The sequence below is a fragment of the Dama dama genome, chromosome 5 (genome assembly GCF_033118175.1).
Source record: "Dama dama isolate Ldn47 chromosome 5, ASM3311817v1, whole genome shotgun sequence".
Lineage (NCBI taxonomy): Eukaryota > Metazoa > Chordata > Mammalia > Artiodactyla > Cervidae > Dama > Dama dama.
The window spans coordinates 114,838,475-114,862,575 of NC_083685.1; the positions used below are offsets into that span (position 1 = coordinate 114,838,475).

Below are 24,101 nucleotides of genomic sequence, written 5' to 3' on the forward strand. Positions count from 1 at the left end.
CCAGCTATGCAGGGCCTCACTGCACACGGTGACCCCGGCCACAGGGAGCTGGCCCAAGTGGGCTCCTGGTGGGTGCTGAGAGACTGAGGGGTCTCTGTCCCCCTGGGCGACCTCGGTGTACTATCTGAGCCTCACCCTGGGGACTGGCTCTTCTACTGGGCTCGCGTCCACTGGTGTTTTTACTGAGCAGCGCTGGTTGGGCGTGGATCACTCAGCTCTCAAGGTGAGAATGAGGGCTGGTGGAGGCATATTTTAAAAACCAAATCACAAGGATCCAGGGCACATATCTGACTCCTGCTTTCCTTTCTCCAGACCAACGGCTCCGACCACCTGGCCTTTCCTCCCATCTCTAGCACAGCAAAGCTCTAGGGTGGGGAAATGAAGGTGCATGACTCCTGGGGTGGAGTATCACCTGGGTGGGGCCTGAAGACTGGCCTGACCCATCCCAGCCAGACTCCAGCCTTAGCTTCCAGCTGACCCTGCCTCCCTGGACCTTCTTGGCCCAGAAGTTCACCTCCCAACCTCTGGCTGTCTTTAGGCCACTAATCCCAGGATTCGTGACAGGGAGATGTACTCTCTCCCCTCTCTAAAACCTCAGTCCTGCCCTCCTCTGGGTCTCCCTTCGTTCCCTCCATATCTTTTCCACTCTGCCCTCCTGCTCCAAGTCCTCAACCAGGCGGGGGACCCTCAGGTTCAGGGGTGGGGCTCTCCTTGCTGAGAGCTGAGAGAGGGGAAGACTGGTGGGAGCCAACGGGGAGAGGCGTGTGAGTGTGCCGGCACGCACGTGGGTGATCACACGCATGCCACGTGCTCCGGCCTGGGCTGGCGGGGGCGGGCTTGCAGCGGGGAGCGGCTGGACGGCTGGGTGGCCTGGAGGCGGCCCGGTGCCCTGGCAGGTCCTGGCAGCGCCTGGCTGGCACCCCGGGCGGCGGGCCTAGTGCTTACAGGTGTACACAAGCTCCTCCCGCACACACTGCTGGCACTCCACGTAGCAGCACCACTGCACTTGGCAATGGCAGGAGAAGGCCGCCAGGCGGCTCTGGGTGTCGTAGCCCCGCCCACAGCACAGGCTGCTGCAGCTGGCCTCGCGGGAGCACAGCCTGCCCCCTGTGCCAGGCGAGTACTTGCTGGGCCGGCAGAAACTGGGGGAGTCCTCCATGTAGACCAGGTCCCCAGGCCGCGGCGCCGGGCCCTTGGTGGGGCTGCCAGGTCTGGCCGGCGCCCACAGCTCCAGGCGGCCCAAGGCCTCATTGGTGGCACTGGACACCTTGACGGCCGAGTCGTAGCGCAGCTTTAGTACCTGGCCCGTCTCGCGGAACGGGGACAGCTGCTTCCAGCAGGTGCGCACAGCGCAGGAGCCTGACACGCCGTGGCACTTACACGTGGTCCGGAGGCCACTCTTCACGGCCTGTGAGGAGAGGCAGGAGGGAAGCGTGGTCAGGGGCCCCCGGGCCGCAGCCCCCAGAGCACCAACTGTGGCCGAGGAGCCGCAGGAGGATGGGAGAGAGACAGGGGAGGTCCACATGAGGCGGGCAGCTAAAACTCAAGCTGAGCCATGTGGCACATTAGCGCAAACTAGCTCTGGGCGCCCCTTCTCCTGGGCAGAGACGGTCCTCACGCCTTGGTGAGAGCAGCAGGGGCTGGATCTCACCCCCAGCACCTCCCCTGGCCTGAAGTTCCTGCGGAGCAGACAGCACAACTGAACACAGCAGCCCTGGTTTACACCAACTCAGTGATGAGAACACAGGACACTGAACTCAGTCTCTTAAAGAAATGGAGCCCGAGCTTCTCCCAGCTTCCTGGTCCCAACAGACCTGGATAGTTTTTGCCCTCCAGTCTTTCCACTGCTGTGTGACCTCAGCTAAGTCCCTTCCCCTCTCTGGGCCTTTTCTGTCTTCCCATCTGTAAAATGGAGGAGGGCCAGGGGTTGTACCAGATCACTTTTCAAATAGCATTGGCTCCTAGGGCCTCCAGGAAGGCCAGTGCTTGGAATGGAGACCCTTCTCCAAACACGTTCCTGCCTCACCAAGCCAGGCTCCCACCTGCTGCCCATCAACCTATGATGCCCAGGACTCTTCCCCACTGCCTGGTACCTGACAATGGTCCAGAGTAGATGCCCAAGGAACACTGGTTGAAAGGATGAGGTTCATCCTGGACCACCTCTGTGTGTGTCCTGGGGGGGCAGGGTGGGTACTGGCCTCCTAGAGACCCGGCTCCCCGGCTCTGCACCCAGCAATGCACTCACCTTGATGCCCACGTGAGTGTTGTGGGCGTCTACCCGTGCCCGCAGGTCTTTGCTTCCTCTCTTGGGCCCCAGGAAATTGTTCAGGAACTTGGTGCTGTACTTGAGGTTGTCGCCACACACGCCCCACTGCCAGGCCTGCCGGCTCTCGAGGCCCGGGGAGTCATCACAGGTGCACCGCTCCATGCGGCCAGCGCTGCAGGCCCGGGCCAGAGTGTGCGTGAGGGCGGCCGCGGACACCGCATACAGGAAGGCCGTCTCCTTGAAACCTGGGCCAGGCGGTGGGATCAGGAGGGAGGAGGAGAGTGGGCTCAGGGGCTGTGAGCTGCCCTCTGAGGATAGATGGGCTAGAGGGAGGGGCTGCTGTGGCGAACAGGACAAGGGGCATGTGACCCCAAGGACACAGTTCAGGGCAGTCGCCCTGTCTCCCGCCCCTTAAACTCAGGCTGCAAGTTGCTGTCTAAACGGAGCGTCCTGTTCCCTGTGGGGTGTGTACCCAGGTTCTCAGGGCGGCAGGATGGGGGCTGCATCCTCTACTGAACAGAGGAGAACACAGATGCAGAGAAAAGTGGCTTAGGCACCTGGTGAGTGCCAAGGTTGGGCTAAACTACTGATCTTGACTCCAAGGTGATGCGTGAGCAAGTTCGACTAACCTGTTTCTGAGCGGGTTCATAAGAGCAACGTGGAATGGGGACAGGGGCCTGGGGAGTGGGAAAGGCAGCTCTCCTCCTCTTAGTCCTCCCTCCACCCTCCTCCTCCAAGCCTCCTCCTCCCAGTTCTCCTCCCCGGTCTCCTTCTCCTCACCCTCCTCCCCAGCCCTCCTCCCTACCTCTCTTGAGCAGCCCTGTCCTCCCCTCCAGGCTGCAGTTCCAGCGCTCATGCCGGAACTGAAATTGGCACTCGAGCAGGCTGAGGTGTGCGGCGTCCTGCAGGGTCTCGGCCAGGCCTGGCTCCCGCCGGCAGAGCTGCTTCTGCCGGCGGGACAACTTCAGGAGGTCGCACTGCTTCAGGTGGGCCCCACCCTGTGCCGGAGCAGCGGTGCCCAGCCCGGGGAAGGGCGTCAGGACCTCCCGCCCAGTCAGGCTAAAGGGTGCAAGAGAAGGGAGACCAGTGATCCTTGGGGGCTGTGATGGGGGGTGAAAGATGACAATCCCTAAGGACGGGGGGGCAGGTGAGGGGAAGGGGGCCTTCTTGGGGGCTGCATTATTTGGCCTTCTGGGAGGGAGGCTGACCCCATTTTACAGAGTAGGAAACCAAGGTGCTTATAACAAGGGTGAGTGCAAGATCTCAAACTCAAGTTTTCTGGAAGCCAAAGTCTCTGCTGTTCTTATCCACCTTGTTTACCAAACTTGCTGAATCAGAAAAATCATATGGTATGCTTATTTAAAATACAGATGCCCAGGACTTCGCTGGTGATTGAGTGGCTAAGCCTCCATGCTTCCAACACAGGGGGTATGGGTTCAATCCCTGGTTAGGAAACTATGATCCCACATACCACATAATGTGGCCAAAAAATAAAAAAATTTTAATTTAAAAATTTTTTTTCTTTTAAACTAAAAAAAAAAAAAAAAAAAAAAACCACAGATGCCTAGGATCTATACTTAACAGTTCTGCTTCTCTTGGTCTGGAATAGGACATGGGAATCTGTACATTTACCACTTTCCCTGGGCAGCATTGAGAATCAGGGCAGTTTGGGAAATAGTGCATGTAGTTATTAGCTGCTTCCAGGAAGGGAGAGCCATGTTGCTAAGAGGGGGTGGCAGAGGGATGTAGACACTGAGAAGGTGTCCGGCCAATGACCCTGGCATCCCTCTCCCCCTTACATTAGGTAGCTGCCCAAGTAACATCATGCCAACCTAGCTTGTCTCCATAATCCCCATAAATCTTTAACCATCTGGCCACTCCATGTCTGCTACCAAGAGATACTTGGGGAATACCTGAATGGATGGAAGATTGGAAAGATGGAGAGATGAAGGAAGAAGGATGGGTGGATGGATTGACAGGTGGATGCAGATGAAGAAGCTGCATTTCCATCAGGCTATCAGCCCCTGACTTATTCTGCTATATCTGAATCCAGGGATGCTTGAGTCAGGCTGCCACGTTCTAGTGGCTTGAATGTCATTTCCTAGCTGTGTCATCCAGAAGCATTGATTTTTCTCCTCTGGGAAGTGGAAAGAGTGATCCTCTCCACCTCCTGAGCTGCTGGGAGGATTGTATGAAAAGTTACTAACCACAGAGTCTGGGACTTGCTGTTTCACTTCCCCCCTAGCTGGAGTTTCTCAACTCTTTCCTCTTGCCAGATGCTTTACTCTCTAACATGGCCAGAATCTTCCCATTGTCCAGATAAGGAAACAAAAGTTTTAGGTTTTACAAAGAGGTGATGACTAGCCCTCGTTTTACAGCAGATCAGCAGCAAGGTGAGGACTACTAATAGAGATCACCTTCCCTCCCCCCCGAAGCGATCCATGAGATGTTTCTCCCAGTTCAAGTTATCTGCTGTTTCCTGGACCCTGGTGGCCCTCGATGTGGGTGGAACATATACATCAATCTGGCAACCAGAATGCAGCCCCTTTCTGGAATATGCTGGGCTCATAACCACAGAGAAAGATCAAAGGTGGAAGCAGGTGCCAGCTTTTAAGCTCCTGCTTGGATGTGACACTTGTCACTCGTGCTCAAGCACCACCAGCCAAGGCAAGCCCTGTGGCCAAGCCTTGAGTGGTCAGAGAAGCGCACATCCCACAGAGCCAAGGGCATGGCTCTCCTGTTTGGAGCTACCTGCCCCAGCCAGGACATCTGGCTGGACGCCACACCCTGCCTGTCTGCCCCAGGGAGGGTGTGGGTCCTGGACAGGCCCCAAGTGCCCCCACAGAGTACCCATAGATTCCAAATCCATCAGGTGCAGCCAACCCAGTGTGGAGCATATCTCCGAAACCCCTGAGCAGAGACAGATGCTATCAGGCTCCTCCTGGCCCAGCCTGGCCCTGGGCTCCCCTCCTAGACAGGGTGAGAGCAGGGACCCGTTAATCATTAATCTGGGGGCAAATGGGTAAATTTCCAGTCCACCAGGTCTACACCCAAACCCCTCCCTGCAATCTGGCAGGAAACCCTCCTTAGAGCTCGATCCTTGGCAGGTCCAGAGCAGAACTTGATGTCAACTCCAGCCCAGGAGGCCCCACCCTGACCGGCCTCCGGTGTGGAGGGCAGCTCGGGGGCTGCAGGAGCAAACGGCACAGCAGCCATCTAGCCCCCAAATGTCTTCCTCCCCACACCAGCGGTGGGTGTGAAGGACAATTTCTGCTCAGGCAGTTCTGGTGTTTCAGAAATTGGGACCTCCCTTGTAGTAGTGATTGACAGGTGAGAGGACAAGCAGGGAATGCTGGGAACTTTTGGCCAACAGGGCTGCATATCCTTCAAGACTTGTCTCAAATGACATTTGCAGAACAATGGCTATTATTTTTATATCATTAGACCTATATTATATAATATATAACTTATATCCTACTACACAATATTATCTACCATGGTTTTGGTTTTTTTTGGCTGTGCTGCATGGCTTGTGGGATTTTAGTTCCCAGTCAGGGATTGAAGCTGGTCCTGGCAGTGAAAATGCTGAGTCCTTATCCCTGGACCACCAGGGAATTCCCGTATCTACCATATTTTGAGTGCTTATTACTAAGTCCCTTAAATTACTCTTGCAGACACCTGTTGGGTTGGCTGCCTACCTGGTCTTTCTACCTCCATGGTTACCCTGTCAGCCATTTTATACCATGTGACCTTGCTGCTCTGGCCTGTTGATTGGACCACTGAGGATCACATGACCCAAGCTGGGCCAATCCATTCTTTCTTCGGAAATTTGGAATTTGACTTAGAGCACACAGTTGCTTTTTCTCTCTTTCTTTGGGTGACTGGGCTTGTAACTCAGAAGATAAAAAGAGAAAGCTGATCCAAAGGAGAGAAAAAGTGAATCAAACACAGAGAGAGAAGCAGAAGTGAGAATGGGAGGGAGAATTTCGGGACCTTTTCAGTCCCTGGCCCCAGAGTCTTCCTGTGGTCATTTCTGTTCTTGCTTGAGACACTCCTGTCTGGAGAACAACATCAAGGCTGGGAGTCAATTTGTCTAATTAAGCGTGTCGTCCCTGATCACCACCTCCTGACAACTGTGGAGTACCACACTCCCTGGGCTGTCCTTCTGAGCTCGGCTCAACAAACACCTTTTCCCCCATCAACAGTTCCTTGTTTTTTTTAATTTCATGTAATTGACCCTGTGATTGATGGCCCCAGGAGTCCAGTATAAAGTCGGTTAATTTTATTAGCAGTAATGACACTTAGTAGCGATTAATGGTCAGGAAAGGCAGTCAACCGCACAGGAGCCTCAGGCCACACTGGGCTCTGGTCTGCCCAGGGTTGCTCTCAAAAAGGCCCCCCTCACAGCCTCAGGGACCCCCTCAAGGGCCTAGAAAGACAGTTGAGAGACATACCACCCAGTTTCCTTTTTACTGGGTTAGCCAAAAAGTTAGTTCAAGTTTTACTGTAAGATGTTATGGAAAAACCCGAATGGCCTTTTTGGCCAACCCAACATTTGTTTTCTATGTTGTAGTCTGGGATCATTTTTCCTTTTTAGAAAAGTGCTGTGACATTAAACTTGGAAAATACCTCAACTGGTTTCCTTAAACAGTGCTAGTAAATGCTGTAACACATGCCCTGTAGATGCCAAGGCATCTGCTAGAGATGGTTTCTTCTTGGACCTCAGGAGAATTATAGGTGTTGCAGGTTCCAGTCTGTTCCAGGGTCCATGGGCATGATCAGTTCTCCTTTAAGAAACCATCCTTTCTGGCACCCCAGGCCTGAGAACCCCACCCACCAGGCCTTTATGCAAAAATCTCCATCCCCCACGTGTTAGTTGAGCTGCTTGAGGTTCAGATGAACAATCAGAGATGAAGTAAGCATCAAGACAAAACCTGTGGTTGTAATGAAGACACTGCCCCCTGGTCAGGTCAGATGCTATCAACCAAGCAAGTGACCAGTGCTCAGAACTGAAGCACAGAGGATGGATAATCTGTGAGACTTGCCAATTGCCCTTCCAGACTGAGGAACAAGAGTGCCTTCAGGCCCCTTCCTGACTCAAATGCTCCTGAGCCACACAGGACAACTCCGCCTTCATCGGTTGTACCTGCTTTGGCCCAGCTGGTCTGTCTCCCCCATTCCTTTTTCCTGTTGGGCTCTCTCAGCCTGACTTTCAGCCTCTCACATCCCATTAGGAAAGAAATGACCCCGTGTGACCAGCTCCATTCTCCTCTCCTCTTTGTCCCCAGCCTGTGCCCCTCTGCCCTCTGCACCCTCAGCCAATGACCCTTGGTGCTCAGGATGATAAGACCAGAAGTCCCCACTCACACACAATGAGATGCCATTGGCTTTGGCCCCAGAGACTCTCCAGTCACTTCCCAGGCTACCTTGTCTCCCTCCAAAGGGGGAAAAAGTCAAGAGTGCCCCTCAGGACTTCATCTCACATCCCACCTCCCCAAGCCCCCCTTGCAATCACCTGGCCTTTCCTACCCCTGCCTCCTTTCGCTTTGTCCAAGGCTCACCCCATCCATAGTTTTGGCTAAAGCTGCTCCATCTAGGGCATTTCCCTGCAGGTCCAGTGGTTAAGAATCCACCTTCCAATGCAGGAGATGTGGGTTCAATCCCTGGTCAAGAACCTAGGATCCCACATGCCATGGAGCGACTAAGCCCATATGCCACAACTACTGAGCCCATGCTCTGGAGCCCACATGCAGCAACTAGAGAGAAGCCCACACACAGCAACTAAGACCTGACATAGCCAAAAAATAAATACAGAATTGTTTTTTGTTTTTTAAAGCTGCTTCATCTGGGATGACCTTGAAAGATGCAAAAGCAGTTTCTCCCAGGCTTTGGGGAAGCATTGGTCTAGCATCAGCAGGACCCCAGGGACCACCAAACCCATGAGCAGAACTAGAAGTTCTCCCTGGAACGATCACCCACAATCTCCTAGAGTGTGGGGACCCAAGGACCCTCAAGGCTATGAAGCCCTGGGGAGTCTGGTCCCAGGTCTGCCCTCACTCATTGGCGACCCCAGGGATGTCCTCTCAGCCCCAAGCTCATTCTAGACAACAAATACACCTTGTCTAGAGGGAAAGCCAGACCAGAGCCAGACTGCCTCGGCTCAAATCCCACCTCCACCTCTTACCAGCTGTGCCACCTTGGGCAAGGCGCTCACCTCTCTGTGCCTCACCTGTGACATGCAGACATCACAGGACTTTTCACATGGTTGCTGTGAAGACTGGGCTTCCCTGGTGGCTCAGAGAGTAAAGAATCCACCCGCAACGCAGGAGATCCAGGTTCCATACCTGTGTCAGGAAGATCCACTGGAGGAGGGCATGGCTACCCACTCCAGTACTCTTGCCTGGAGAATCCCATGGACAGAGGAACCTGGCAGGCTACAGTCCACAGGGTCACAAAGTGTCAGACAGGACTGAGCAACTAAGCATACTGTGAAGATTAAATTAATTAATTTCTGTAAAGCTCTTAGAACAGTGCCTGGCACACAGTAAGCCCCAGGTCATTGGAGCTTACAAGAAGTGTAAGCTTACAAGAAGTGTCATTCTTCTTCTTTAAAAAAAAAAAAATTATGTATTTGACTGTTCTGGGTCTTAGTTGGAGCACACAGGATCTTCAACCTTTGTTGTGGCATGCAGGATCTAGTTCCCTGACCAGGGATTAAACCCGCCCCCCCTGCATTGGGAGCTCTGAATCTCAGCCACTGACCACCAGGGAAGTCCCGTAAGTGTTACTCTAAAGCATCTGCTACATGCTAGGTGCTGCGCTGGGTGCTGGGACATGCCGTCACAGCCTCAGGGTGCTCACAGTCTGGAGGGACCCTGGCTGGACTCAGAAGCAATGCAGACTCTCCCCAGAGCCCAAGGGGCAGGGGAAGGAGAAGGCTTTGAACCAGCCCAGCTCCTGAGGGAACCATCAATAGCTGCTCAGGGGCTGGATCAGATCTCCTAACACCATCAGGGTAAAAACTTGACCCCAGCCAGGCTCCTCCTGCCTGCAGTGGGAGGCCTGGGGCGGCGAGGGGGCAGGAGGAAGCTCTCAGGAGCTCGCTGGAGAAGGCTGAGCAGGGAGAGCATTTCCCATCCCTGGGGGTGCCTGGCTCTGTTCTTCCAACCCCCACCCCCATCCTTGTTTCTGCTTGAGAGGGTCTGATGGTTCCAGAGGAGGCCACCCCCAGGATGTGGGTGGGTGAGCAGGTAGGGGGCACAGGACAAGACTGGCGGTCCCCAGGGCGCTGGGTAAGGCCAACCTGTCTGGACCCTTAGCTGGAGGGACCAGGAGGTATGCCTGGCACCCGGGCCTGTGCCAACTGCAGGCAGTTACCTGGGAACCAGGAAAGCTTTGCCCTGCCTGGAGCATTGGCCTTGGCCCTGAAAAACCCTATTAGATCCTCCTGATAACAGGTTTCCGCTGCAGGGCCATTTGCATGGTTAAGTGGGCCTTTTGTGCTTTCATCTCGAATATCTCAGCCCACCTCTCCTGCCCTCACTAAGCCCCCCTAAACACACACACACACACACACACACACACACACACACACACACACACACACACACACACACTCCCCACCCCAACCTGCGCTCTCCACTCCCCACCTTTTCCCAGAAGGGGAGAGTTAGTGAGGGCAGTGTCTGGCCCAGGAAGAGGGCACATGGATCCAGGCAGTCCTTTTTCAGAGCAGTGTCGGGGTGGGGGGGAGACCCTCAACACCCCTGGCTCCTCTCCCCTCCCGTCATCTGAGGGGCCCTGAGGTTTACGCTCCTGAGAAGCACCTCCCTCCCTCCATCCTTCACATTCCTCTCTCCTTGACAAGACTCACTGTCACCTCATACTTCCTCCAAGAAGATGTCCTTAGTGAGCAGCCTTAATGGCAAATTTGGCAGGTACCGTTTCCCACCTTTATTCCAAGTCCTTCTCCCCACTCCTTTCACTCACTCATTTATTTAAATTTCAATACTGAGTATCAGCTTCAGGCCAAAGAAAACCAAAAGCCACCAGACTGCTCACTACATCCCTGTCTGGGTCCCAGCCTCCCTTTCCTCCCCAGCTCTCTGCCTCAGAACCTCGAGGACTGAATCAGTACACCTCCCCCTGCCCCACCCTGGAGCCCACCCCAGAGCCTCGCCCCCCAGCCCACCCCTGGCTCAGAGAGAAAAGAGCCTAGCCCAGCTGTGGGCTTTGTCTCTCCAAGAACCGCTCCACTTCCTGTTTTCCAGGGGCTGCCTGCGGAGGATGGCATCATGGAGGATGTGCTCAGGAGCTAAGTGGGCAGCGAGCAGCCCGCCCAACCAGCTTGCTTTGCATCTCAACAATCTCGGGTATTTAGAGCGTGGCTGGTGCAACATCTGTGGAGGAAATGCTTCCCGCTTCCTCCTCTTTTCTCCCTCCCACTCCACTCAGGCTCGGGCTGGAGATGGGGAGGGGGTCTTTGTCCCTAGCATGTACTGTACAAATCAGGTGGCATGATGGCTATGGAGGGATGGCCTCCCAGCCCCACACAAGTCTGGGGTGATAAACATCTCCCCTAGTTCCCTGGCCATGTCCAAATGTACATCATTTGAATCAGTACATTCTAGGACTGGGGAAACCCTTCAGGATCACCCAGTCCAGAAGTTTTGCCCTAATGCCTCCTGGGAGCTACCCCAGAACCTCCTGAGGACAGGTAGGAGGGCCAGAGGTTTGCCAAGTAGGTAGGTCTCTGTTTTGACTTCTCTGGTGCCCTGGATGTTCATCTAAGGGTTTTGTTTTTTTTTTTGTCTCAGATGACCCTGAGTTAACGGCAAGCCTGGGTCTGCACCCCGGGTCTCCCGATTGCTTCTATCAAGACTGACAGCTTCTGCTTTCCATTTTAATGTAATATTTCAGGGAAACAGAATCAGCCATCATCATAGTAAATGTCCAGGGTGATAGGAACATAAGATGGGTAGGATAGAAGGAATGGAAGCCTGGTCAGGTCTCCTCCTCGGGCCCCCTGGGCAGTTAAAGGGAGAGAAGGACCCTGGTCTAAAACTGAGTTTCTCTTCAGCCAAAAGTACAAAATAAAACTTAGAGAAGTGGACTGCCAATTCATACTAAAGTGTGAGAGTCTGATATAATAAGGCCTGAGAACACACTTTGCTAGACAGGGGAAGCTGAAAGGAGTCTGGGATCATGAAGAGAAGAGAGAAAGGGGAAGCCTGGGGTGAGGAAGGGAAGGGGAAGGGAAAAGGGGGGCTGGAAGGCTTAAGATAAACTCTCACAACTTCTGGGGTTTCCAGGCCCAGTCCTGAGCCAGCAGAGGAGTACTAATAGTTCGGAGGACACAGTGTGGCAACTGCAGAGAAAAGCAAGTAGTCGCTGAGGCTGTATCACCATGGAGCAAGCAGCACCCCCCCAGCTCTGCTCAAACCATGGGATCTGGCTCATGGGCTGGGTGACTTCTGCCAAGTTTTTCTAACCATGGTAAGCTGACCAACTAACCAGCTTGGCAGGCTCTTGGGTGGTCACCCTCCTCAATGCAGACAGGCAGGATCAGGTGGGGCTGTGGGCCCTGAGGGCTTGGCCCCTGGTGAATGCCCCATGTGCGACCACCTGTGATGAGGACAATTCCATTGTTTGCAGATGCTCCAGGAGGAGACGTCCCAGGCTGCAGGTTCCATGCAGCTTCCATTTGTCTGCTGCAGGCAGGACCCACGGATGGCCCATCCCTCTCCACACCCCTCCCCTCTAAAGATGGCAGGAACTTCCACCTCGCCAAGAAACCCCTCCCTGAATAGGCCTGGTGAGGGCCAGAGTGGTCAGGACAGCCCTGGGGGATGGATGGAGTTGTAAGGGGCTTCTTTGGGAAGAGAGTAGGGTCTTTCAGGGCAAGTTCCCACGCTGGACTGTCCTGGATGCAGAGCCAACCAGGGCTATAGCAAAGGGCCCCTCCTCTCAGGCCAGGCTCTTCCTCATCCCCCTGCCTCGGCTAAAGTAATCCAATCGCCATGCCTTTCTTCATGATATAACTGCTACCTAGGTTGCCTTTCCCAGTCCAAAAAGCCCTCGTGGATCCCCGGGACTCTTATAACTACAGCCTTTTTCAACACTTGACTCAAAAATGCAGGGAATGGGAAAGGTGATCCTGAGGCTCCATCCAGCTTTAATAGGCTAAGATGCTTGTCTGCCTCTTCCAGAAGTCCTCCTTACTTGCCAGCCCCATCCCACTCTAACCATCCAACTTCTCTGACTTCTCTCAGTTTTTTGGGATTATGGCACCATTAGTTCTGCATGGTTCACACTTTTTTTTCCTTCTTCCTCAGGGCTGTAGAGAGAGTCTCTCCAAATAGCCTGTAATCCCCTTGGGAGAGGTCCTGGTTTCTCATCCTTGGCGGTCCCCCAGCCCCAGCCCAACACCTACTGACTGCATACATCCCTCAGATGGATCAAGCAGAGAGTATACGTCCAGGCTCTTCCTCAGCTTCTTCTCAGCCCTCCAGGCCCAAATCACTGGCCTCCCTGATGTCCCAGTCCCAGGCTGCAGGGGTCACCCAGTGACCCCCCAATCCCACCACGAAATCTTTCCAAACTCAAGCCCTGCTCTGGAAGGAAGGGCGTGGCTCCGGAAGGGCGTGGCCTTGACGGAGCTGCCCTGTGGCCACACCCTCCCCAGTCCTCAGATTGGGATCTGGAGTGCCCTCTCGCTGGTACCAAATCTCCAGGCAGCCTGGCTTCAGTCAGTCAGACCCTGACTCCCCCGACTAGCTCAGCCCCTCTGAACCTGTTTCTGGGGACAAGCTGTGCTTGGTCAGCCAGAGCCTCCCCTGATAAGCAGTGAGAACTTGGCCCAGGTATTTCTTTAAAACTCAACCTGCACCTCCTCTCATGATGATGTTCTGGAAGTTTACTGCAGGTTCACAAAATTTCTACCATGATTCAGGACTCCAGGAAGCTCGGACAACTACAGTTTTTTTGGTATGGTTCTAGTGAACTCATGTGGCAGCAAGACTTGAACTAAACCAAAGTGAGAATACTTACGGTTTTTATCTCAACGCATAGATGTTTTTCTGCAAAAATAATCATGTCTGATTGCTGGGTGCTGCCCTCCACATTGCTAAGGATGTTATGTGATACATGGTATACATATTATCTTTAATATAAAAATAATATAATATGCATCTGGCCTCAAAGGGATGGCCACTATGGGGAAAGCGGAACTTCTCTGCTCTTACCCTTAAACTAGACTCTTTGGAATTTCCAGGACTGACTGAATATGGTGGTTTGATTTTCTCTTGGCTCTTCGAAAGTCTCCCAGTGAGAGAGTCTGGGCTTGAAGTGTCTGGCCCCCACCCCAGCTCATCTCTGTTGCCCCCAGGATTCCCACGGAAGGTCAGGTGTGGCTGACTTCCAGATTCTGATGGGGGCTCGCTGCTTTGCTTCCCGTTCCTGTCCAGATAGAGGCCAGGTCATGGCCAGGCAGCATGGGCTGAGAGGGTCATGCAGAAATAGCCAAAGACAGGGCAGAGAGGGAGGTTCAGGGGGCAAGGAAGGGTCAGCAGAAAGGAAAGGGGACTGCCCACCCCGACGCTCACTATGGACTGGGAGGCAATGCTAGGGGTTGTGGGGGGAGCTGACCAACCATGGAGTCCCAAGACTTCTGCTTAAAGGATGCTATGCATGAATCTGAGACATGAGCACATAAAAAATTAGGTAACATACCTAGAGTTGAAGACATGTAGTGCCAGAGATACCTATGACATATGCCAAGTGAAAGAGGCTACAGGGTGGAGGACTCAGAAGGTCAGAGCTGCCCAGGTCTCAGCTGGGCATCAGCAGGAGAGAGGGATGAAGAAATTGGCTCCGGATTCTAACAGACTAGAATTCAAGTCTAGGTGCTGCCAGTCAGTAGCTCTGTGACTTTGGGCAAGGCACTTGGCCTGTCTGAGCATTTCCCCCCTATTCACACCTCTAAAGGAAGAGAATTCCACCATCACCTACCTCCTGGGATGTCATTTGGTTAAATAAGATTATACACATAAAGGGCATAGGAAGGATTCAAATTATACAATGACTGGGATAAAAGAGGAAGAGAGGAAGCAACAAATGTCAAAATGATGCTCCTCTACTTGGGATTCTCTAAGATAGACCACTAGATTTCTTGGACTCCATATATGTGGATAGCATCTCAGCACTTTTATATACACAAAACCCTCATAACAACCCTATGAGGTAAGGACTAGCCATTTTATAAATGGGAAAACTGAGGTCAGAGCAGCTAACTGACTTGCTCTGGGTCACCATTAGTAAGTGGTTGGCGGGAGGATTTGCACTCTACCCGTGTGATTCCAAGTCCAGTGCTCCTTACACTAAAGCAGGGCCTTAGGCTGTGCCCCATCCTGCTTAGGCTGATACCAAAGTGAGGGTGACCCTCACAGCACCTGGCCTACCTCCTCCTGAGCACACAAGTCTAAAGGCACCAGAACCTCTCTTCCTTAGGAGCTTCCAGCCCAGGAGTCCCTCCCCACCCCTTGCTTCTCTTTCCTGTTTTCCCTCCATCAGCCTCAGAAACTTCACCACCATCCATGGAGGAGGCTGGTTTGACCTCAACGCTAGAGCTCAGCTTCTCAAGAGTTAGAGTTAAGCTAGAGACGAGCTAGTCTAAATTCCTTTCCCAAATTCAGTGATTCTTATCAGTGATGTTTAGCTTGCAATCTACCACCCCAAAGCAGTAAAATTTCTTCCTTTCTTCTCTCTAACCCTGTTTTTCTCAGGACCCAGTCAATTCCTAGCACTGTTCCAAAAAAAAATCCAAATACATAAAACACTTAGGAATAATTCTTAAAATGTTTGTAAGATCCATACACTGAAAATTACAAAACACTACTGCAAGAAATTTTAAAAGCTCCCCTAAGAGAGATATGGCCAGTTTATAAACCAGTAGACTCAATATTGTCAGAAGGCAAATTGACTTACAGATTCAGTGCAATCCCAAGCAAAATCCTAGCAGGCCTTCCTACAGATATCAATAAGTTGATACTAAAATTTATGTGGAAACATAAATTTTATAAAGGATCTAGAATGGCCAAAACAACTTTGAAAAAGGACAGGATGTATAGTACTTGGTTTCAAGGTTTACCACACAGCTACAGTAATTAAGACTGTGGTACTGGCCCAAAGATAACTTTGTTGTTGTTGTTTAGTTGCAAAGTCATGTCCGACTCTTTGCAACCCCATAGACTGCAGCAGGCCAGGCTTCCCTGTCCCCCACTATCTCCTGGAGTTTGCTCAAGTTCATGCCCATAAGCTTACCAAATAGATTAGAGAGTCCAGAAATAAGCCCTCATATATTGGGTCAATTGATTTGCAATAAAGATGACAATAAAGAAAGAATCACCTTTTTGACAAATGGTATTGTAACAAGTTGATATCTACATGGAAAACAATAAACTTAAACTCTTACCTCACACCATCCATATAAGTTAACCCCCCAAAAATCATAGACCTAAGTGTAAGTGCTAAAACTGTGAAGTTTCTAGAAGAAAACATAGGACAAAATCTTTGCAACCTCTAACGGACAGAAATTTCTTGAATGAGAGAAACAAAAAGCACAAACCATACAAAAAAAAGTTCAAAAATTGTACTTCATCACAATTAAAAACTTCTGTTCCGGAATTTCCCTGGTGGTCCAGTGGTTAAAACTCTGTGTTCCCAATGTAAGGGGCACAGGTTCAGTCACTAGTCAGGGAAGATCACACATGCTGCATGGTGTGGCCAAAAAATAAATAAATAAAATTCCTCTGTCTAGAAAGAGTTTTTAAAAAATTTTGTTCTTTGCAAGGTAACAATAAGAAAAACGAAGAGGCAAGCTACAGACAGGGATAAAATACTGCCAGTAATTTCTGATAAAGGACTTATATCCAAAATATGTAAAGAACTCTTACAACTCAATAATAAGAAGACAAATAACTCAATGCAAAAGATATTCAAATGATGAATGTGCACATAAAAAATGTTCAGCACAGTATTCATCAGTGGAAAAATGCAAATTAAAATCACAATGAGACACCAATACATACCCACTAAAATGGCCAAAATTAAGACCGACAGCAGAAAAGAATATGGAGCAACTAGAACTCTCATACGTTACTGTGTAAAGTGGTACAACCACTTTGGAATACTTTATTCAACCATTTCTTATAAAATGTATATATATAAATAAATATAATATAAAATGTATATAAATATATACACCATATGATCCAGAAATCTAGTCCTAGATACGTATCCAAGAGAAATAAAAACATCTGTCCACTAAAAGGGATGTACATGCATGTTCATAGCAGCTTTATTTGGAAGAGCCCCAAACTGGAAACAAACCAAATGTCCATCAACTGGTGAATGAATAAACAAATTGTGGTACATCCAAACAATAGAATACTACTCAGCAAGAAAAAAAGGAAAGTGCTACTGATAAATGCCACCATATGGATAATTTCAAAAACATTATTTTGCACAAAAGAATTCAGATTCAAAAGGCTGTATACCCTATGATTCCATTTATACGAAATTCTACAATGGGCAAAACTATCTAAAGTTCCCAGAAAGCAGGGAAGTGGTGACCTGGGGCTGGTGGGGGAGTGTTGACTGCAAACGAACACGAGGAGTCCTTTGAGATGATGGTGCAGTTCCGTATAGTAATGGAGGCGGTACTTACATGGAGGCATATATTCGTTAAAACCCAAATCTTGCACTTAGAATGCATGCATTTCATTATGTGTGATGTTGGTTTTGAAAAAAAATTAAGGTTGTATCTTGCTTCTTCACAATGATGACACCTCTACAACCCAAGAAGGTAATGAGAATCCCAGCAGCCACCAAGAGTGAGCCCATACCGAGCACTTGGTATGTGCCAGGCACCCTGTCAGGCCCTTTCATTCGTTGTCTCAAGCCTCACACCAGCCTTTAGGATGGGTATTATCATCACTCAAAGCTCAGAAAGATAAAGACATGTGCCCGAGGTCACACAGCTGGCAAGAGGCAAAGATCAGTGATCAGTGTTAGTTGCTCAGTCGTGTCTGACTCTTTCCCACCCCATGGACTGTAGCCCACCAGGCTCCTCTGTCCATGGGATTCTCCAGGTAAGGATACTGGAGTGGGTTGCCATTTCCTTCGCCAAGGGATCTTCCAGAGCCAGGAATCAAACCCAGGTCTCCTGCATTGTAGGCGGATTCTTCACCATCTGAGCTACTACTTAAGATTGTGCTTTCCTAAACCTATCTATACCACCCTTAGACAGGAAAGAAACACAAACATTGCAAAGGCTACACATGTACAAAGCACCACCAGAGTCAACTACAATTTTAACAATCACATCCACATTAACTATTCCTGGACACAAAATTCTTGACTTAAAGACTGAACTGGATGACAAGGCTTATCATATTCTCAGCTCATCACATAATACAGTGAGTACTCATTTATAAAACACCGCAGAAGTTAATATTTTCAGAATTCCCAAGCCAACTGAGCCAAAACATGAACTCTTGAGCAATCTTAGACTTACAAGCCAGAGCTGTCTGGTTAGGGAACCTTAGGCCCTCCAGATGCTAAAGACCTTGGAGGCAAGTGACTTGACCACGGACAGCCCAGAGAGTGGTCTGGAGTTAGGACAAACCTTTCTACCTCCCATCCCACTGTCATCATGCCATCTATGGGGGCCTACTTGATACCTGAGCAGAATTCATAGCATCCTATCTCACTGTTCAGGACAGAGGAGAATGTTGGGGCCCCACCCAACCCACAACAGCCAAGAATGTCTAACAGAGTTAACCAAGTAGGAGATGGGGGCAACCCTCTACCCACTTCATCCTCTGCAGCTCCCTTGCAGCTGTGGCTCTCCTGGATGACCACATGGTATTAGCTCTGGTAGCTAATGCTCTCTGTCAAATGAAGAGCCCAGACTGGCCACAGGACCTGATGTCTATGGTGCCTCTCCCACTAGCTCTCTGTGTGACACAGAGTGAGTCATTGAAACTTTCTCACCGTCAGTTTCCTTTTGAAAACTATTTACATCCATCCTGTATACCTCAAGAATGGGTCTGAGGATCAGATGACGGAGGGGCTGAATAAGAAAATTATTTGTAAACTGTAATACTAATGATACTAATACTATCAGCAACACCAGGATTAGGTGCTAGACTCATGCAAAAGCACCAGAAGCAGCTGCTGGCTCACTGACTTGGGGATGATGGTCCCTTCATCTGAAAAATAGGAATAATACATGACCTGCTTGAAGCAGGGAGAGACCAGGGAAACTTTGAGGGTCGCTTCCAACTCTTAAGTCTGATTCTATGATTTTAAAAACCGCAAGAAGATTGGCCTTACCTGTTCTCCTGATGTTTGAATTTTATTTTATCAGGATGATGAAACACTTGATCTTATAGTCAGAAATGAGATTTCAAATGCAAATAATCTGGAGAAGGGAGAAGCACATTGCCTCTTATTCTTACTACAGTGTGAATGACTGATACAGATTCCTTCCAGAAAGCACATTCAAATAGCAGGATGGAAAACCTGGCCTGACTGAGTCACAACAGGGCTTCCTCAGGGAGAATTTAGGCTCATTCCTTTCTGTTCTCTGAGACCAAACACATAATAGCACGAAGCCCCAGTTTTATCTTAATCTCTAAGAATGTATCTTCCTCCCCAGACTGGGGTGATGGTGGCTTGAGTGCATTTTGCCAGCTATGTCCAGTGGAGCTCACAACTTGGAAGAGGGACTCACACATATGATCCATCTCAGCCCCAATTCATGCTCGATCTATGATTTCCCTTTTCATTTCCAAAACTGCCCCGTTGCTTATAGCCCTCAAATTCTCACCCTGGGCACTGCCACAAACTCCTTTCCCTTCCTACCACACCAGCCTGGATGGTCTCAGCTTCCTGGAGCCCCTCTCCTCCCATCTCACCTGGCCCTTGCCCCATCCTCAACTTGAGCCCAAGCAGACAAAAGGATTGTGAAAATGAGCTGATATCCAAGAGGCTGCAGGCACCATTTGTCCACCACACCACTCCATTCCAGCTCAGAAATCCCTGTCAGGGCTGAAATATCAAGACACTCTACCTCATCTCCTTAATAATTAGTAGCATTAGTTGTGCATTTACTACATGCTATACCCTGTTCAGGCTTCCCTGGTGGCAAAAGAATCTGCCTGCAATGCAGGAGACCCTGGGTCAGTGTCTAAACAACAACAACAAAGACCTTGTTCTAAGTGCTTTACATGTACTAACTCACATGATTTGCTGTTGTTTAGTCACTAAGTTGTGTCCGACTGCTTTGCGACTTTATGGACTATGACCCACCAGGCTCTTCTTTCCATGGAATTTCCTAAGCAAGAATACTGGAGTGGGTTGCCACTGTCTTCTCCAGGGGATCAGATGGATTCTTTACTACTGAGCCTCCAGGGAAGCCCGATTCACATGATACTCATATGAAATAAGCACTATTATCCTCATTTTACAGATAAGAAACTGAGGTACAGAGAGGTTAAGTGACTTGGCCAAACTCACACAGTTAGCAAGTAGATGGATCAGGGATTGAACCCAGAGACTGTGCCCAACCATTTTATCCTGTCTGCTGAGGCAGCAACAGTGCCTTTCCAAGCCTGGAATCATTGGGAAACAACATGAATGCACAGTGCTCTTGACAGAAAGCAGATAGAGGGGCTCAGTCGCACCAAGTTCAGCCCCTTCTTTGTACAAAAGGGGACACTGAGGCCAGAGACTAAGTGGTCTTCCCAGCAAGCTGAGCCCAGAGCCCTAGGGTCTGGGCTGACATTACTCCCACCCCACCCCCTATATGTTTCAAGAGAGGCCACTGCCCACAGCCAAGGCATGTTTTAACCAGGGGTCATGACCTGGAAATTAGCCCACAGCCCTATTCCTGTGCGGGACCTCTCAGACCTTCTCTGACCCTTATTTGCCCCTCCCTGCCAGGTCCATAAGAGCAGTCTCTGGCAGGTCACTTGCTTGGTGGTTTATGTTTTTTTGGGTTTTGTTGGCTTGCTTGCTTTTGCCTTTGCTTGGGGTCAGGCTGTAAGCCTCACCTTGATTTGGGTGAGGATCACAAAAAGTGCCCTGATTTAAAGAAACAGACTATATATTTAGAGCAGGCTTTGGGTGGAGGTCAGGAAAGTCCCTTCACACCCACGACCCCAACTCATACCAAGTCCCTGCAATTCAGGTTCAGAGAAGGAGGGTCAGTTACCCTGTAACTTGCTCTCCAAACACTGCCCGGTCCCACCCATTCTCTCCCCAGATGTCACCCTCAACTCGGAGCTTCCTTTTCCAATCATGTACACCACCTCCCCTTTACTCTCTTCGTCATTCTCCTGAGAATTCACCTGACGCCAGGTCTGAGATTTGGTTGGGTTTCCCCCACAGACGGTTCCCTCCTACTCTCCCCACGGTCCGAAGGTTTCTCCATCCCTTTTGGATCAGCGCGATCCCCTCCCCCGACCTTGGGAACAACCCACCCCGCCCATCCAGCCAGCCCTCCGGGTCTCAGCTCCGCAGGGCGAAGGCAGAAGGTATGAAGGGAGCCCTAGGCAAGGATTGGTGGCTGGACAGAGCCCAGGATGGGGACGGACAGGGCACAAGTGAGGATCGGAGAGGACGTCCGAGCGTGGGAGGGACTCCTTGGACCGGCAGGGACAGGGCGCGCCGGGGCGCACGGGCACAAGGTCCGAGACGCCTGCAGAATCCTGGAGCTTGAGCCGGGATCCGAGACCCGGCTTAGTGGGCGGGATGAGGTCTAGGACAGGACTGGGTGAGAAAAGCGGAGGTGAAGGGGACCAGAGTTCGGACTCTGGAAGGTGCGATTCGGGCCCAGTCCGGGAAGCCTGAGGAGTTCTGGGCACTAACTCCCACCCGGAGATGGGGTTGGGTACTAAGGTCTGAGTTCGAGATCCCGCCGGGGCCGGGGCCAGCGGAAGGGAAAAGTTGGCATTGCTGCAGCGGGAGGAGGGGGAGGCAGGCGGGCCGGGGCGCGGCGGGCACTGACCCGAAGTAGGCGGCGGCGGCGGCGGCGGGCAGCGCCAGCAGGCAGAGCGCGGCCAGGGCCAGCGCGGGCGGGGGGCGCATGATGCCGGCGGCGCGGAGCCCAGTCGCATCTCCTCGCGCCGCGCAGCGCTCGCAGCGCCGCCACCAGCCGCCCGCGGGGCTTTAAACCCAAGAGGGGCGGAGCGGGAGGCGGGGAGGGAGCGGCGCTGGCGTTACCCAGCCCCGAGAGGCGAGCCCCCCGCCTCATTGGCCCCACCGACTTGCCCCGCCCCTCTGAGGGTGGGGCCACCTCTCCAGGTCCGCCCCTGCCCCGCCTCCCGGCCCCCGCCCACCCTCCCCAGGTGAGGTCTCACCTGATGTAGTGCGGGTCGGGGGACTGGGCGGCTGAAGGACCCGGGGATTGGAGAGGCAAGGATAGGGGTACGAAGCGGGGACCAGGGAGCTTTTGCCTTTCCGGGCGGGGTGGAAGTACCCGCAGGATACCCTCCCCCAAGGAACAAGGGGTCGGGGCATAAAAGGAGAGAGGCGCCTGGAGTCTGAGAAGTCGTGTCTCATCCACTCTCCAGCCGGGTCGCTGCGGGTCCCTCTGCCCCAGCTCCGCGACACTAAAGGAGGGCCGGCTGTGGACACAGGAAAAATGCTAAGGGTGTCCTGGGACGGGGGTTCCCATGGTCAGAGCAGAAGCGGGATAAGGGAACCCAGTTTCTAAACTAGAGACGATCGGGGAGGAGGCCTCACTAGCATTAGTTGATGTTCATAAAAAAAAATCCAGGTTCTCTGGTCGGTGGAGCAGGCAGAGCCTGGGACGGGGTAGGGAAGGAACTTACTTTCCAAAGTGCATAGACCCCAGAACTTCTGTCAGACAGGATGGATATATTCAGTGTTGGGCCATAAAGCTCTGCCTTGCCTTTTTTTTTTTTTTTTTTTTTTCTTTTCTTTAAGTCTAACCCCAATTCCTGCAGCGAAAGTCCAGGGACCAAGGCAGTAGGTGGCTCCCATCTGGGAGGGAGACACACAACAAATCACCCCGTCAAGGTTTAATATGTTTTTGAGAGTGTTGAATACTGGGTCAAATCGAGCAAAACAAAACATAAGTCACACTGAATGTCAAGATCTGAATGTAAAGTTTCCAAAAAATCAACCATGTATGCAGAACATCAGGTGACAGTGACCTTGGCTTTGTGGACACACAAAGGTGCTGGGAGACTGGGGGAAGATGGGAGCTGCCATATTAACATATTAACAACTGCCATATTAACAGCTGTAGTGAGGCTCTCTGAGCTGTTTCCCTGTCCAACAAGGGCAGCGGTTAAGCAATGATCTTTAACAATCACATCTCATGGTTCTGTGTATTGAGGCATACAGTCCAGTGTGGTGGGCAGAGACCTGAATTCAAATCATGGAAAGTATAAACCTCAGATATGAAATGGGGACGATAATAAATAGCTCACAGGATTTTTGTGCAAATAAGAGTGATGCCATGGGAATTCCCTGAAGGCCCAGTGGTTAGGATTTCCCACTTTGACTGCCAAGAGCGCAGCTTCAATCCCTGGTGGGGGAACTAAGATCCTGCAAGCAGCGTGGCATAGCCAAAAAAGCAAAACCAAAAAAGTGATGCCAAATGCCTAACAGGTGCTGGCACTCAATATCAGGGGTTGTTAAAACTGCAGACAAAAAAACAAACAAACAAACAAAAAAAACAAAACTGCAGACAAGGATGTGCTGCTTTGCCGGGTGGGTGGGAGTCTGGCTAATAGCATTTGCCGATTCCCTGCTGGAAATATTGCCACTGTGGATGATTTCAAGTTATGATGTGGCATCATCCTTGATCTAAGGAGTTAGGAAGAGATTTGCTCGGGTGGCTCTGCAAACCAGTTGGAACTGGCTCCAGCATACCACTGGTAAGAACTTGAGCCAGGCTCAACAAAGCTCAAGCTGGACCAGTGTGAGTCAGAGTGGAAGAAGGACCCCCACCAGGCCCCAACCACCCCAGTGGGCACCTGAATTCAGGCAGATGAGGAGGGAGCTGCCGCAGCAGCCCCTCCTGTCCTTATGCCCATGGGCCCCCGCCATATACACACAAGCATACACAAGCATGCATGTGCCTGGAGCAAGGGCAGGGTGAGGCATACTCTCCCAAAGTGACACATTTTCAATGTTTCAGAAAAGTTACCTGTTGACAGTTAAAGCTGTAAGGCAGGGAAATTGGAGAAAACACTTAAGATTCACCAAGGACATCAGTGACTGGATGTTGAGATACACATGGAAATATCCAGAAAGAAGTTATCCCTTTTAAAAAAATGTTTTATTGAAGTATAGTTGATTTACAATGTTGTATTAATTTCTACTGCACAGCAAAGTAATTCAGTTCTAGATACATGTACATTCTTTTTCATATTCTTTCCATGATGGTTTATCACAGGATACTGAATACAGTTCCCTGTACTATACGTGCATGCTAAGTCACTTTAGTCGTGTCTGATTCTTTGCAACCCTATGGACTGTAGACTGCCAGGCTCCTCTGTCCATGAGATTCTCCAGGCAAGAATATTGGAGTGGGTTGCCATTTCCGTCTCCAAGGGATCTTCCCAACTCAGGGATCAAAACCGAGTCTCCTGTCTCCTGCATTGGCAGGTGAGTCCTTTACTCCTAGTGCCATCTGGGAAGCCCATCTGTACTGGTCAGTAGGGCCTTGTTTATCCATTCTGTATGTAACAGTTTGCATCTGCTAATCCCAGACTCAGAAGAAAGTTCTTGAGCCTCC

At 51.1% G+C, this 24,101-nt stretch overlaps 1 protein-coding gene across 1 annotated transcript in view; it reads right to left on the reverse strand.

The window, feature by feature from the left end:
- Positions 1-858: 858 nt before the first annotated feature.
- Positions 859-24,101, reverse strand: part of WNT9B (Wnt family member 9B) — a 37,302-nt gene continuing 14,059 nt past the window's right edge. The window contains exons 4-9 of the mRNA XM_061140774.1: positions 21,691-21,721; positions 21,339-21,497; positions 20,933-21,100; positions 3,072-3,325; positions 2,246-2,511; positions 859-1,408 (exon numbers count right to left, since the gene is read on the reverse strand). Coding sequence (XP_060996757.1) covers positions 935-1,408; positions 2,246-2,511; positions 3,072-3,325; positions 20,933-21,100; positions 21,339-21,497; positions 21,691-21,721 — 1,352 coding nt within the window. The 3' untranslated portion in view covers positions 859-934. The remainder of the gene's footprint in view (positions 1,409-2,245; positions 2,512-3,071; positions 3,326-20,932; positions 21,101-21,338; positions 21,498-21,690; positions 21,722-24,101) is intronic.